This window comes from Colletotrichum fructicola (assembly GCF_000319635.2).
Source record: "Colletotrichum fructicola Nara gc5 chromosome Unknown KSG_Nara_v1_contig10, whole genome shotgun sequence".
Classification (NCBI taxonomy): Eukaryota; Fungi; Ascomycota; class Sordariomycetes; order Glomerellales; family Glomerellaceae; genus Colletotrichum; species Colletotrichum fructicola.
The window spans coordinates 1,676,953-1,691,152 of record NW_027094060.1 but is presented as its reverse complement, the minus strand read 5'-3'; the positions used below and the strand labels follow the sequence as shown (position 1 = coordinate 1,691,152).

At 51.5% G+C, this 14,200-nt stretch overlaps 4 protein-coding genes across 4 annotated transcripts; 3 read left to right on the top strand and 1 right to left on the bottom strand.

Annotated features, from left to right (window-relative positions):
• Window positions 1-451: 451 nt before the first annotated feature.
• Window positions 452-4,798, top strand: Klc (Kinesin light chain; the record flags this gene model as incomplete). The annotated part of the gene is made up of 11 exons (XM_066153356.1): window positions 452-603; window positions 664-892; window positions 944-1,003; window positions 1,050-1,358; window positions 1,406-1,610; window positions 1,671-1,703; window positions 1,763-3,696; window positions 4,370-4,418; window positions 4,474-4,495; window positions 4,563-4,575; window positions 4,630-4,710. 11 exons carry the CDS (start codon window positions 452-454, stop codon window positions 4,708-4,710), a joined length of 3,087 nt encoding a protein of 1,028 aa, XP_066007198.1.
• An 894-nt stretch (window positions 4,799-5,692) lies between these two features.
• On the top strand, window positions 5,693-6,632 carry Cdk12 (Cyclin-dependent kinase 12; the record flags this gene model as incomplete). The annotated part of the gene is made up of 4 exons (XM_032028012.1): window positions 5,693-6,070; window positions 6,119-6,218; window positions 6,277-6,473; window positions 6,522-6,632. 4 exons carry the CDS (start codon window positions 5,693-5,695, stop codon window positions 6,630-6,632), a joined length of 786 nt encoding a protein of 261 aa, XP_031875666.1.
• Window positions 6,633-7,907: 1,275 nt separating this feature from the next.
• Window positions 7,908-9,155, top strand: Tnni3k-0 (Serine/threonine-protein kinase TNNI3K; the record flags this gene model as incomplete). The annotated part of the gene is made up of 1 exon (XM_066153355.1): window positions 7,908-9,155. One exon carries the CDS (start codon window positions 7,908-7,910, stop codon window positions 9,153-9,155), a length of 1,248 nt encoding a protein of 415 aa, XP_066007199.1.
• Window positions 9,156-11,289: 2,134 nt separating this feature from the next.
• On the bottom strand, window positions 11,290-11,797 carry CGGC5_v015950 (uncharacterized protein; the record flags this gene model as incomplete). The annotated part of the gene is made up of 2 exons (XM_066153354.1): window positions 11,290-11,737; window positions 11,793-11,797. The coding sequence occupies 2 exons, from the start codon at window positions 11,795-11,797 to the stop codon at window positions 11,290-11,292; spliced, it is 453 nt and encodes a 150-aa protein (XP_066007126.1).
• Window positions 11,798-14,200: the final 2,403 nt, after the last annotated feature.

Here is a 14,200-nt window from a genome sequence, read left to right as displayed (position 1 = left end):
ATCGATAGCATACAAAGGCATATCCCCACTATCATAGGCGGACCTGACACGATGATTTGACGGGATCTTATGCCGCCTGGATGACGAAAGCGCCATTGCTAAATATATAACGAGGAAGAGGCTTGGTCGCTGATTGTATAATTAGCAATGCAGAGAGGGTGTCCAGAGACCGACAGGTGCGGACCAGGTCAAATGGCGCCATTGGAGCCACGTAGCAGCGCTTATCTTACCAGGCGACAGAGCAGGCGGATATGGCCCCACAAAGGATGCCATGATGCTGACGGACCCAGCGGGGTTGCGTTTCCAGTCCCTGGCTTGCTCTTCTGCGGAGTCTGTATAGACTGGAATTTGAACTCATCCCAAACATCAGCGATTGAAGGTAAACTGGAAACCTGACCGCACACGCCATCAAAGATCTATTCTCAAACTCCGATCAATTTTGACGGTAGCCATGGGATTAACCCGCTTGTTAAAGAAATTCAATAGTAGGAAAGATGGATCAGCGGTGGCCAGCTCTACCCCGCAACCAGAAGCACCATGCGCCCCACCAGTTCGCCCATTTGGACTAGAGGTCTTAGTCGAAGGAACGGATCCTGTCGTGGAGTAAGTGTCCGACTGCCAAAGTATCGCCCTTTCTGATTTTTGGTTATCCACTCTGCTTAGCATCGTTGCGGTCCACGGTCTAAACGGCCATCGAGAGCATACTTGGACCGCCAGTCGCGGCAAGCATTGGCTGCGAGACTTCCTTCCGACCGATTTGCCGAATGTTCGGATCCTTTGCTGGGGGTATGACGCCAACACACATTCGAACTCTGGTGTGAGCATCCAATACCTATACGATCACGCTCGGGAACTTGTCGCAGATTTGACCAGGAAGCGAGGCTTGACCAAGGTCTGTAGCCACTTAACCGTCGTATCTAGCGAAAATACTGACAGCAATCAGTCGAGGGAACGGCCGATCATCTTTGTGGTACATAGTCTTGGTGGCATCGTCGTCAAGAGTGTCAGTGCACAACTTGCTTACTGTTGCCCACTCTAATATGGTATAGGCCCTCATCCACTCCGACACCGCACGTGAAGGCGCATTGGCCGAACATCGATCTATCAAGACCTCCACACATGGCATCTTGTTCATGGGAACCCCTCATCAAGGAGGTAACGGAGTTCAACTGGGGCGTGTGCTCGTCAACGTCGCATCTATCTTCGTCTCAGCAGACGATCGTCTCCTCAAGCACCTCGAGCGAGAATCAGAATGGCTACAGCAGCAGCTGGGGCAGTACGGGCCTATCAGCGGAGACTTTGTGACAAAGTTTGCTTACGAAGTGTACAAAACACCTACTCCCTTGGGACAAATTACGGTTCGTCTATTACTAGACGTTTTATGCTATGTACTTATTAATAACAGGTCGTGCCGAGAGCATCAGCTGTTGTTCCTGGCCAAGCAGACGGCGAACCGATCGCTATTCATGCTGATCATATCAATATGGTGAAGTTTTCTTCTAAAGAGGACCCAAGCTACGTCAAAGTGTCGGAGGTACTTCAAATCATGGTGGCAAACGCTGGCAGAAACATCGGATCGAGGTGGGAGACGGAGGAGAGGGTTACAAGGGGTAGGAGCCATTAAGGTGTTTCTAGTCTGGTACAGTAGCTAATGAACTTTTGCTATGTAGCACGAATCGGCAACGAAACCCCCGAGAAAAAGTGTACGTGTGCTGTCTTCCAAAGTTCCATCTAACTGGTCTGGCATCTAATACGATCGCAGCTGGCCCATTTTACTCTATCCCATTTCCAGACAACAAAGGCTTCGTTGGGCGGAGTGAAACGCTCCAAGTCCTTCACTCAATATTGTTTCGCGACAAGTGTCAAAGAGTCGCCCTCTGTGGCCTTGGTGGCATCGGAAAGACTCAAGTTGCCTTGAAGCTCGCTTACCTAACAAAGCAAGAAAAACCTGACTACTCGATATTCTGGGTGCCAGCATCAAGCAAGGAAACCTTTAATGAGGCGTACCTAGCTATCGCTAGAAAGCTTGGAGTTCATGTCACTGATGATGAAGATCTCAGGATAGCACTGAGAGAGCATCTCAACTCGCCTGACTCCGGCAAGTGGCTTCTCATCATCGATAACGCAGACGACGAAGGCGTCTTATATGAGTCAGAAGATGGCCTCGACAGACTCTACGACTGTTTGCCTCAGAGTGATGATGGTGTGACTTTATTTACTACCCGCTTCTCACGTGTAGCAACGTCCGTCGCCGGAGGAAACGTTGTCGACTTGGCAAGTATGAGCCTCAATGAGGCGAGCGACTTCATGAGGCAATCGTTGGTGAAGGCTCTTTATAGGGAGGGGACTGTGCTTAAGGAACTTCTTAAAGACCTCACATATCTTCCCCTCGCCATTGCGCAAGCTGCAGCGTACATGAACGAGAACAGAACATCGATGCAAGAGTATCTTGGCGTGCTTCGAAACACGAAGCAGGACATGATCGAACTGCTTAGTAGCGATTTCCATGACAGAACACGATACAAAGACAGGAACTCACAGAACCCAGTAGCCACCACATGGTTTATTTCATTCAGCAAAATCAACAAATATAATCGGCAAGCTGCGGAACTTCTCATGTTTCTCTCCTGCGTTGAGCCGAAGGGCATTCCGCGATCGATCATGCCAAATTTATCTTCGGGGCAACAATTGACTGCAGCCATTGGCACGTTGTGCGCCTACGCCTTTCTCACTCAACGAGGCAGCACAAAGGTCTATGACATGCACCGCTTGGTACACGTATCAACCAGTATTTGGATTGAAAGCCAAAGCAGCAAAGACCAAGAAGCAGATTTTGCGGTGGAAATTTTGGAAAATGCAGTGCAGCAGCTTACTAAGGTATTCCCCTCAGATGCACACGAGAATCGCTATCTTTGGAAAGAGTATATGCCGCACACTTTGAAACTGTTGGGAAACAAGCTGTTGGACCCAGTGAAAAAAGTGGACTTAGCCTACTGGGCTGGGCGATGCTTGAGAGTGGATGGCCGAATTAAGAATGCCATCGAGCTACTCGAGCACGTTGTCGACGTTCAAGGGACGACGCTTGACGAAGGACATCCTGACCGACTTGCGTCACAACACGCCCTCGCAAGGGCATATCAAGGCGACGGACGAGTCAAAGATGCCATCGAGCTGCTCGAGCATGTTGTCGACGTTCGTAAGACGACGCTTGACGAAGGACATCCTTCTCGACTTGCGTCACAACACGTACTCGCAGGGGCATATCAAGACGACGGACGAGTCAAAGATGCCATCGAGCTGCTCGAGCATGTTGTCGACGTTCAAGGGACGACGCTTGACGAAAGACATCCTTCTCGACTTGATTCACAACACGAGCTCGCAGGGGCATATCAAGACGACGGACGAGTCAAAGATGCCATCGAGCTACTCGAGCACGTTGTCGACGTTCGTAAGATGACGCTTGACGAAAGCCATCCTGACCGACTTGCGTCACAACACGCCCTCGCAGTGGCATATAAAGCCGACGGACGAGTCAAAGATGCCATCGAGCTGCTCGAGCATGTTGTCGACGTTCAAGAGACGACGCTTGACGAAAGCCATCCTGACCGACTTGATTCACAACACGAGCTCGCAGGGGCATATCAAGACGACGGACGAGTCAAAGATGCCATCGAGCTACTCGAGCACGTTGTCGACGTTCGTAAGATGACGCTTGACGAAGGACATCCTTCTCGACTTGCGTCACAACAGGCACTTGAAAGCGCATATGAAGCAGCTGAAGCAGCTAAAGCAGCAAATGGGATCCTGAGTTAGACATTTCAGGTAGTCGACAACATGACTCATAATGACTTTGAGTCATATGAGTATAGCGGGCAACGTAGCAGTGCTTTGCCGGCATCGTTACACGTCTTTTGTAACCTTTTCGCATGGTGGATCAAGGCCTTGTCCAAAGCAAGTGCGTGTTTCGACCCGGTTCGCACAGTAGGGGTACTACATCTCGCGGCCGTTGCGATTTCAGCGTTAGTGAAGCTGCCGCTTGTTAGCATATCACGGATCAAGTTGTGCTGCGATTGCGCGAGCATCGGCGCCATCGTGGATGATGGAAATAGGTGGACTGAGCCACTGTTCATGATGAGAATGGGTGTGCAGAAGGAAGGCCGCAAGGCACACGTGGATTTAGGTCATTTCGGCTAAAGCTCGGCTGTGCTCACCATGAAACCCTGATTTCGACACGCACAATTTCGCTGCCCAACGCCTGGACATTAACGCCATTGCGACCACAGAACACGAAGCATCGTTAACTATCCGCTCGATAGCGGCGTCGATGCAAGGGCATTCTCTTTATAAACAAATGGCCGCGACGACTTAGCGCTACGGCGTCCTTGCCACTGGGCGCCCGGCTTCATCCGGAGGGGAAGGTAAGAAACGCGAATAACTGCTCGTCTAGGGAAAGCTCCTTGCTTATTATTGTAGATGAACCATCAAGGCGCTTCTGGTCGGTGTCATCATTCGATAAACGATAAGTCAACTGTATAAAGCATCGCTTAACTTCGCAAGCATAGCATCAAGAAGATGGTACAAGCTAGTAGGCCGTCTGGACCTCCAACTGCTGATCAACTTCCACGCAAGAACAGACCATGTTCAACGATCCCTATACAGTACACAAGCCGAACAATACCGAGGCATTACATTTTTCGATCGTCAAGCTAGAGTACGAATGTTGTGCGCCATCTCGCCTTGAAATCTTGCTGGAGATCTCAAGGGACATGGACATGATGCTCCAGCGGTCTCCAACTAGACGTGGGCATCTTTCTTGTTTGGAACCAAAAACAAGGAGCACTGAGGCACGGGCCCATTATTGGACGGAGGGCTCACTCAATACTTAAAAGGCAAGTGTGCACGCCTCGCTCTGCAGCAATAGGTCTTCAAGAAGCCCAAAATAAGATTATCGCTCTACATAGGTGCGTTCAACACATAATAGCGCCATCAAGCATGCACCAGAGCAGGTTGCTGCTCCATACGAGGCGTGCAGTAGAAATATCACCAATGCTATAAGCAGCTTATCAAAGCGCTTGCCTTACAAATAGAATAACAGCTCTGATAAAGCAATATATCTCCAACGTAATGCATAAGTGGGAGGAAGCCGAATGCCGCTGACGCTGTTGGCTGTAAATGCATACAGTCAGCCTGTTTTTGCTCGCGTCATGTTGACTTTTTATTTTGAAAGCCAGCTGTCAGCAACTTAGTCAATAAGCCATTCCAGGCTGCGATGAACAGTTTCTGTCAAGGTACCCTTGCCTTCTGCCATATGCATAATCCATGGAGGGTCTGTGCTCAATAGACAAACTAAATGACAGAACCAAGGATGCCCTCGCTTATATGAAACTCACCGCTTACAGTCATTACTCAGTTAACTACATATTCAAGCCAGGATTACCTTACGAGGGATATACGCCAATCGTTTATATAGATCTACTGCAGGACCAGCAGATTACACTAAGGAAGACAACCAACTTTATCCCACATTCATTATGCTGCTAGTGGCCATACTAATGATCTGTCACTAAACTTGCGAAGCGGACACCGGTTTTGCGAACCTCTGTATCAATCGCCTTTCTCTTTCGTTTTCACCCGTTCTTTCTCTCCTTTTGCTTTCCCCAGTCGCGTAATTTCACTCGTCCAAGAACGCTGAATGGACCTCCTGCGGATCGTTAAAGCAAGGCAAAACGGAAGCTCCGGAATCGCCACCGTACTAGTCAAGACGGCATCACCATGGACCACATACCAGAAAATCTACAGTCAATCTCTGGGAGATAGCGATCTTGTCTTGGTAGCTGAAAAGAGAGGCGTATCTGGCGACGTCGTTGACGTTCGCCACTTTTCAGAGCTTTCTCCGCAGCAATTGGAGATGCTCCAGTCAATCCAACACCCGGGCTTCGTCACAGTACATGAAATCTACAGCGACAAGACGTCCTACCACGTTGTCTACGAGCATATGCCGCGATCCCTTCAAGAAGTCATTGGGAATCCATACCTGAACCGTCAACGCCTGGCAGCAATCGTAGGACAGGTTCGTTCTACCCTCACTCTGGCGGAAACTTTTCTCACACTCCGCCAGTTAGTTGAGGCGCTGGTTCATCTTGAGCGAATGGGACTGCAACATGGCCGTCTCAGCTGCTCGCGCATTCTGCTCCACCCGAGTGGTCGTGTCAAGCTGAGTAAGTAATCCTCGGTCCGCCGCCCACTAGGAAACGTCGAGCTGATCAGAACGTACAGATGGTCAGGAAGGTTGTCGCCCGCTAAGCTCCAAAGATGACTTGCGCGATCTAGGACGCACGATGATGGAGTTGATGCAAGGGTATGTGAAGGAGGGTGCCAACCTGGGCCTCGACGATCCGGAACAGTGGGACCCGGATGTCGTAAGTTTCCTTTCGGCGACGACATCTGCGTCGTCCGCGAACGAGTTGGGCCAGGTCTGTCCCGCCTTTGTCGTGCTGAAGCAGCCACTAATCTGCGTTCAGCATCCATTTCTGCGCTCCTGGCGGAAAGAGAAGTTAAAAGGGTTGATTTCCCTAGTAATGACATGGACCAGACAGGATTACGAATATCTCGGGTGGCAGACGACAGAGTAGATTTTGCGACGCATAGTGCAAGCGGCTTCACTGCCTCCGCCCCGGGGCTCTCACTGCTTCTGAGCTGCTGCAGGTGGAACCGGATGTCTCTCAAGGCAATGCCAACCGACCATGTGAGCAATGGTTGGTGGGCAGGAACAGGCATCGTTGGGAATCCGAGACAATCTAGACTTCAAAACCTTCCAAGCATGAATACAGCGATGAATAGAACGTCAAAATTGACTGCCCTTCTCTGTTTGATACCGACCTTGATGCATCGTGTGTGGCTACGAGGGATGACAAGACCGGTGTCCGCTTCGCAATAATAGATCGTCTACAGTCCGTTGCGTTGACAGCGTCCACCCCGCAATTTGTGGCCCGAAAAAGGCAAAAAAAAAAGGGGGGGGCTTTTTGCTAAAAAAACACCAAATCGCCCTAAACTCTGCATACTAATAGCTCTATGCAGGCCCCTTTGACCATTCTGCGCGTGCTTTCAAGCTTGCCTCTCTTACATTGCCAACCAATGCTGTACTGCTGTGATGGGTCTCTACAGCCCTCAGGGAATGGCCGTAGCGGCTGCTTTGCAAACAAAAATGCGAGGTCGGGATGGACGGGATTCATGATAGTTTGTAGCTAAACCAATCAAAGCGTCCGAGGCGGAGGTGCAAACAACCTACATCAAAGTCACATGTCGAACAAGCGTGGAGCTATAAAAGCATCTTCAGATAGCTGAATGTTCTACAGCCAAATTCGGCTTGACCAGAGGTTGGAAGAGATGCCTTAGTTATTGGCAACTGTAGAGAGCACCATTGTGTCCGAGCAGCAATACAGCTCCCTTTTCTTGGCTGAGAGCTTCAATTGCCGATTTGTAACCGCCGGAGCGAATACCAGCCCAAGACTGTTGTTTATCGTGCATGGACTCTCATTCTTGGTGGTGAATATGAAGCTGTTGAGTCTAGCTGTAGCTGCCTCGTGGTCTTCCACTGCTGTGGTTTTTGTCAACAACTCTTCCGTCTCGCTTCATACCGACGGAGACCATTCGCGATGAAGCCAATCACCTTAGACGTGGCGTGGCACATCTTCAATCATAGCGAACCCCATGTTCAGGCCAAATTCACACAATGCTCCCGCGCTTGGCATTCGTTCTTCAACCCCAAGCTCTATCGACAAGATATCAGAACAGGGCAGTATTCCGCCGTGTTCAATACAATTTCCAATTGCACAGATACGCGGGTGGCCCTCGCGACACTCGGACATACCTACCAAGCCGGCGCTGACTACAACAAACCGGCCACCATGTTCATGACGGAGGCCCACCAATCTGTCTCATTCCTCGTCACGGCCCTGTATGTCGCTGCGTCGAGGGGCCATCCTGACGTCGTGTCATTTCTCCTCGACCATGGCGCAGATATCGACGGGGTCCCGGACTGTCGGCTGCGCACTCCCGTCTTCATATCTCTTCTTAGCCGGGAGGCAGAAACGTCTATGGTCCTCCTCCGGCACGGCGCGCGCCTAGAGTGTCCCGAGTTCGGCATCAACGCCCTCCACCAGGCGGCCGCCGCGGGACTGGCTGACGTCATTACATACCTGATCGAGGAGAAAGGAATGGAAGTGAACGAGGTCGACAGCAACGGGGACACGCCGCTGATCCATTCTCTGCTGTCGCCGTCGCCCGAGACGGTGATAGGCCACTTGGCGCGGTACGGTGTGAATGTGAACCAAACGACGACGATCGACACCTGGCGCATGACGGCCCTCAGCATGGCATGCGAGGATGGCATGTTCTCCACCGCCCTCGCACTGTTGAAGGCTGGGGCGGACGCCACCGGGGAGGCAGATGGCCTGGTCGAAGGGGCAGACCCGGCGCTCCGCATCTACGAGCAGAAGCCGCTCGAGCTGGCACTCCTGGCCCGAGCGAAACAGACGAGTGGGCGGACGGCAACAAGGAAGCAACGACTCGTCCACCGTCTCATCAGCCTAGGCGCGGACCCGAACGCACAGGTCTGCATATCCGCGCGCTGCAACTGGACGGGGCCGCTGCTGCTCAAGCTCGTCCGCTCGAGGCTTCGTTGGGAGGCGGAGATGCTGCTGTCTTCAGCCGTCGTACAGATCGATCAGCTCGACTCGAACGGCGCGACGACCCTCTCTTGGACGCTCTCTACGTGTCACGGGGATCCCGTGATGGCCTCCATCCTGCTGCGCCGTGGTGCCAAACCGGACGAAGACGTGATGCGTGCCATGGTAGATAAGCTCGTGCGGCTCGCAGACGCCGGTGACTTTTGGAGCATCACAAGTTTCTTGACACGGGAACCGAAATTGCTGACAGTGTTTCATGTGCTGTATTCACACTGCTTCTGGGCCGCGTCGAGGAGTCGCGATGCGGTGGCGGTCAGATTTCTGCAAGAGTCACCCAGGCCGGTCGTGCGTATGGTTACGGAGATGCTGAAGCAGGGAATCAGCCTGACTAAGACAGGAGTTGTCAATGTGTTGCGATTTAACAAACGGAGGGTCTCTGGGCCTATCATTCCCAGCATGTTTCCTTAATATCGTGGGCTGAATGGAAGTATTCCATGTTGAGTCGCTACGCAATTTGTGGGTGCTCAATGGATTCACGATAATACTGGCACGCCATCTATTCAAATTATAGATAACAAGATGATGTTCCTCTTCGTTTCAAATCTTCTCTTCTCGAAGCCAGAAGTACCGCATTTTAACCCAGACTAGGCATTCGACAAAGTGAAGTGCGATTCTAAGTCCTACGTAGTAGTCAAAACTACTTTGTATTCGGAGGTCAATTGGGCACTTGCGAGATGTGCAACAAGTACTAAAATCGCATGACTTTGGATAAACAGCCATTCCTCATTTGCCGGATTGCGTAGAACTCAAGTACGACTCGACCGGGAGCAGACATCTTTGGCTGTTGAAGAAACTAACCTAAAAAGCGGCTCTGCACTTCGACTGAAGACGATCCTTCCGACCACCTACACACGTACATAAATACAACCTGCCCGGCGATCTCAGACACTGACAACCGCGTTTCCTCACCGTCAACTCTCATCAATCTTGCTCATCCCTAGAAGAATCCTATCGCCACTACTATAGAAAGGGGGAAACAAAAGCTAAAAACAAGAACAGAAATGACTGTGCAGCGGAACACTGTGGTCCATACAGCTTGGTCCTCATGTCTTGAAGTAGTGGAAGTCGTCTGCACCACCGCGAGTGGCGGACACGTGTTCTACGGCGTGATCACAGAGATCCGTGATCCCCTAGCGTGGGATTGGCTGGACGACCGCCAACTTTTGTGGGTGTTTGAAGACGAAGACTGCGTCAAGGTATGGCAGGAATGTCTCGAGCGACCTCGACCGAGCACCACTGCTTGGATGTCCCGGCTTCAGTGCATCGTGGGCTGCTATGAGACCGACGACGGCAGTGTCCTTTACGCCGTCAAGTGGGACGGCTATACATGTCCGACGTGGGAAGCAGAAGAGGACCTTTCCAATCACGGCCGACTGCTGGCTGAACATGATGCGACTTGCAAGTGCGGGCCAGGCCTGAGGGATCACCACCAACATGATGAATGGAGGGGACAAGGCCGCCGTAAAGCGGGTCTAAAAGCACGGCCTGTCGATTGCAGCAGTAATGGGGCCTTTCCAATCTCGGGATCATAATCTGGCTCTGTTGCCGCTGGGGCGTGCACTAGCGAAGTCCAGAACGAGCCGTTGATTCTGGGCCTTGGAAGGGTCCACACATCTAGTAACGACTTTCCTACAAGCCTCGAGCCGGAGGTTTCTAAATATGAGTCGGATTAGGGTTTCAGTGAGCCAGTATGAAGAAAAAAAAAACATGCTTCCAAGCAGGCGTCCACCCAAAATGTCGCGAGAAGCTTTCATTTCTTCTGCCTCTTTCGACGTCGTGAGCGAATGGGTTTGTTCCATGTCACCCCACTTGGAGAGACGTCGACCGACACTCCCCATGCCCAGCGCCCAGGCAACATCTGACCCTGCGATTCTCTCGAAGGGACCACCTACGCACGTTCCACCCCACACCACCGAAATCGAACACCCTGCACCTCGTCAGTCTACGGCAGGGACCCATGAGACTTCACGCGCCGCCTTCTGTGACAAGGAGAATCACACGAGGCGTGCGATGAAATCTGCAAGGACGGAGAGCCATAGTATCATTTCGAGACATAATCACGACACGTGCGCCATCATCGACGCCGACGAGACGGGAGAATGGGAGGACTCTTCGGAAGCCAGCTCACCAGCTGTGGAAGGTCTTCGATTCATCCGCCGCAGGGACTTAAACGGCACGGCAGCGGGCCGTTCTTTACTTACAACCATGCTAGAGAATCCAAACACAGCACGGCCAAAAACATACCTCTAAACGCGGAACAGATAGACGAGATATTGATGTATTTACCATTGATCTAGTGATTTCCGTTATATTTAGATATGGATCAGTGTGTTTATCATGCGCTTGTAGCTTACATGACGAACATTTCGGAAATATCCTTAATGATAGACTCTTCTTGCAAGACGAGGCTTTTTTTGCATTTTCAACTCGGTGTGCGTAGACTATGACGTCCATTTGTCCCATTCTGAGAGTGAATAACCCGTGCTACATTCAACAGCAAATCGCTAACCAACAGTATATCGCTAACCATTATATACAAAAGCTAAAGGAGGGATGAAGAGACGCGTTGACACTCCTGAAGTGTAGTCTCACTAGGGTAAAAAGGCAGAGAACCTTTGACGGATTCGAACGCGTTATCTGCTACAACCCAGTCGTCGCCATTCAGACAAAGATCCTGCTGCGTAAAAGACCGAGGGCCGGTGCCGTGCATCCATTGATGAGGCATGTGAGCCGGCGTGGCAAAGGCTAAGGGAGCACCGTTCAGAGTATCATTCGGAGGCGCATCAGTGAGGTTGATTTCGGGGTCCGCAGTCATGCTGAGACTGCTGTTCGAGGTGCCTTCTGCCGCTAACCTCAACAGCTCACTGGCAAAAGCCATGCACCACTCGCAGTGACAACTGTAAGTGGGATAGAACGGAATGAACTGGTGTCCGCTCATGTGGAGGGCATTGAGGTGCTGCTGGTCGCACAAGGTTTGGAAAAACCAAGAGCTTTTCCTAGTCAGCTGTGTCTGACCTCTCGACGATGTGCGGGGTATTTACTCACTACATGAGGGCGTTATGTGAACAAACCGGGCACCTCTGTATTGGGCAGCTAAAGACCATAGAATTGCTGTGGCTGTTAAGCGTTTGTTGGAGAGCTCTGCTTGTGCTCATAACGCCCTCAGAAGGGGGTTTCGGGGGGCGAGTCAGCTTCGCAGGCAAAAGTAGCGGATGTGCCTCCGTCATGTGGCTCGTTGAATCGGGATATGCCGCGGCAATGGCCTGTTGGTTAGATAGGTGGCACTTGATGCTTGCCAACGATGACGCATCATCTGCTGTTAGGTTTTGCTGTCTGGCGGCGTCCTCAGATTGAGAATCACTGTCATACGAAAGTGGCTGCGTGACCGAGCCGGTCTCTAGTAAGGATGATACCGGGATTCTTTCAGTGAGAATCTTGGGCGTTGGAGTCTGAGGAGCCATGATGATTGTGAGTCTGCCGGGTTGCTGGGTGCTCAAATGTAATGAAGTCAGGAAGCCGGTTGTGAAGGGCGCGACTGGGAATGTTATATATGTTCGTTGTTCAGACTGGGCGTCTGCCAATTCTTGTTCGATCACGCGACTCACGTGTCGAGTCCTCGTCGTAACGGGTGTGGATGTGGTTGTGGTGTCTGATGTCGGCCCGCACAAGCCCGGGTATCTGTCACTCACTTCAACCGTCAAATCGGAAGCGCCACAGCCGACGACAGGGGTGATAATATCCTACGAGCAGCCAGTAGATTGCTCTGTCCCTACAAGCGGCGATGAATGCAAGGGGTAGGGGCTTGGCTGGCAATTGCGCATGAAGCGGCGCCTTCCATCATCTAAGATACAGCCGGGTTTGCAATCGCCTGCGGGGTTCGATATTGGTGTTGTTGCATGATAGCCACTTCTGGATGAGTAGGCCGGCTGTACGGGACGTTTCTTGTACGAGGTCCATGATGCCCAAGGAAATCGCCGCGTTCAGCGTCAAAACAGAAGACTCTGTTGTTCAACCCCCCCGCCCCCCTTGAAGCGGCCGGCATATTTCTGCTCTAACCAGGCCTGCATAGCTTCTGTGATGCACCGGTGTACTTGAGTGACCGTGCTGATTGATTTGGCCGCTGCGATACTGTGATGGATGTCTATGTTTTCCAATCTCTAGTATGTACAGGGGATATCACACCATTATGTCTTCATCATTAAGTGCACATATCAATGGATGGCTGCAGTACATCTCTTGCCTCAAATGTCTCCCGCTTGGCGGGAATGCAGCAGGCATCTCGCTCATTCTCAACGAAAGATATTCCATAGAGCCACAGGAGTTCAGATGTATGATGCCGGGGGTCGAGAAGTAGATTACAGTAGGCAAACCACGCTTCTTTTTAGAGCCAACCTCCGGGAATGTCTGGAGGCCGCGTACGCTTTCTCCCCACGTCAACAGGTCCAAGGTCATTATCTCTTCGACCCCGTCTCACAGGAGCTAAAAGTACATCAAGGTTGTCTTTTGGTCCTGGCAAGTCTTGGGGGCATGGGTTCCGCCTGTCTGCGTCTCTGCTGGGCCCAGAGGGAGACGGATGACCAGGAGTCACGCTGGTCCCCGCAACCACAGCGTTCGTCTCCTCCACGGCGCTCAAAAATCTGTCAATTACATGTCGAAGTTGCGTCACGGTTTCGTCGACACTCGACATGAAGCTGGTTCCTTCCAGAGCCACGGTTTTCCAGTAGTCAAGTTCCTTTCTGAGCCGACCAGAGTCTCTCACAAGCTCTTCCAGACGTTTTTCCTTGCTGACCGGCGCCTTTTGCAACTGGATAGTATCATTTGCAAGGTCGATTGCATGGGTCTTTCCACCCAGGGCTGCGACTGCGTTGTCTATGTCGGTCGGCAGATCCGGTAAGTCGATTGACCGGCGAGGACGTTTCAACGGTCTAGCTGCCATGCCAGTCTATGTTGCGAATGGGCTGGTGTGTTTATATGATACCGGGTAACGTACATGCCGAAACTGTTTTATACAAAACCACTCAAGAACGCGGGGCCAAGCTTGTAGATGTAGACTGAAGCCGTATCTTGACTATGGTAGATTTCGGCGAAGAATCGCAAGATCTAAGAAGCCGGATGGGGCTGCCATGGTCGGCTGAGCATGCATGAAGGTGGATCGAAGCTTTCGTGCGCCAGTGAACCACGAGAAGATCCCATCCCGGCGTATCAATTGTGGCAGAAACAGTTCTTGACTCGAACTCCTGCGCAGTGGGCCGATGATCGCTGTGCTAGACTAGCGACGAAGAAGATCCGTTTTCTCGGAGACGATGTCGGATGGCAACATGAGCTGACATACACCAAGAGCAGAAATGTGTTCTTCTGAGCAGTATTGCAGTCTAGGACCGCGTTATTGTGAAGGTGATATAAGAACGATGATTGGCATGCAACAATGGGAAATGGGCCACTGAAACGCCACC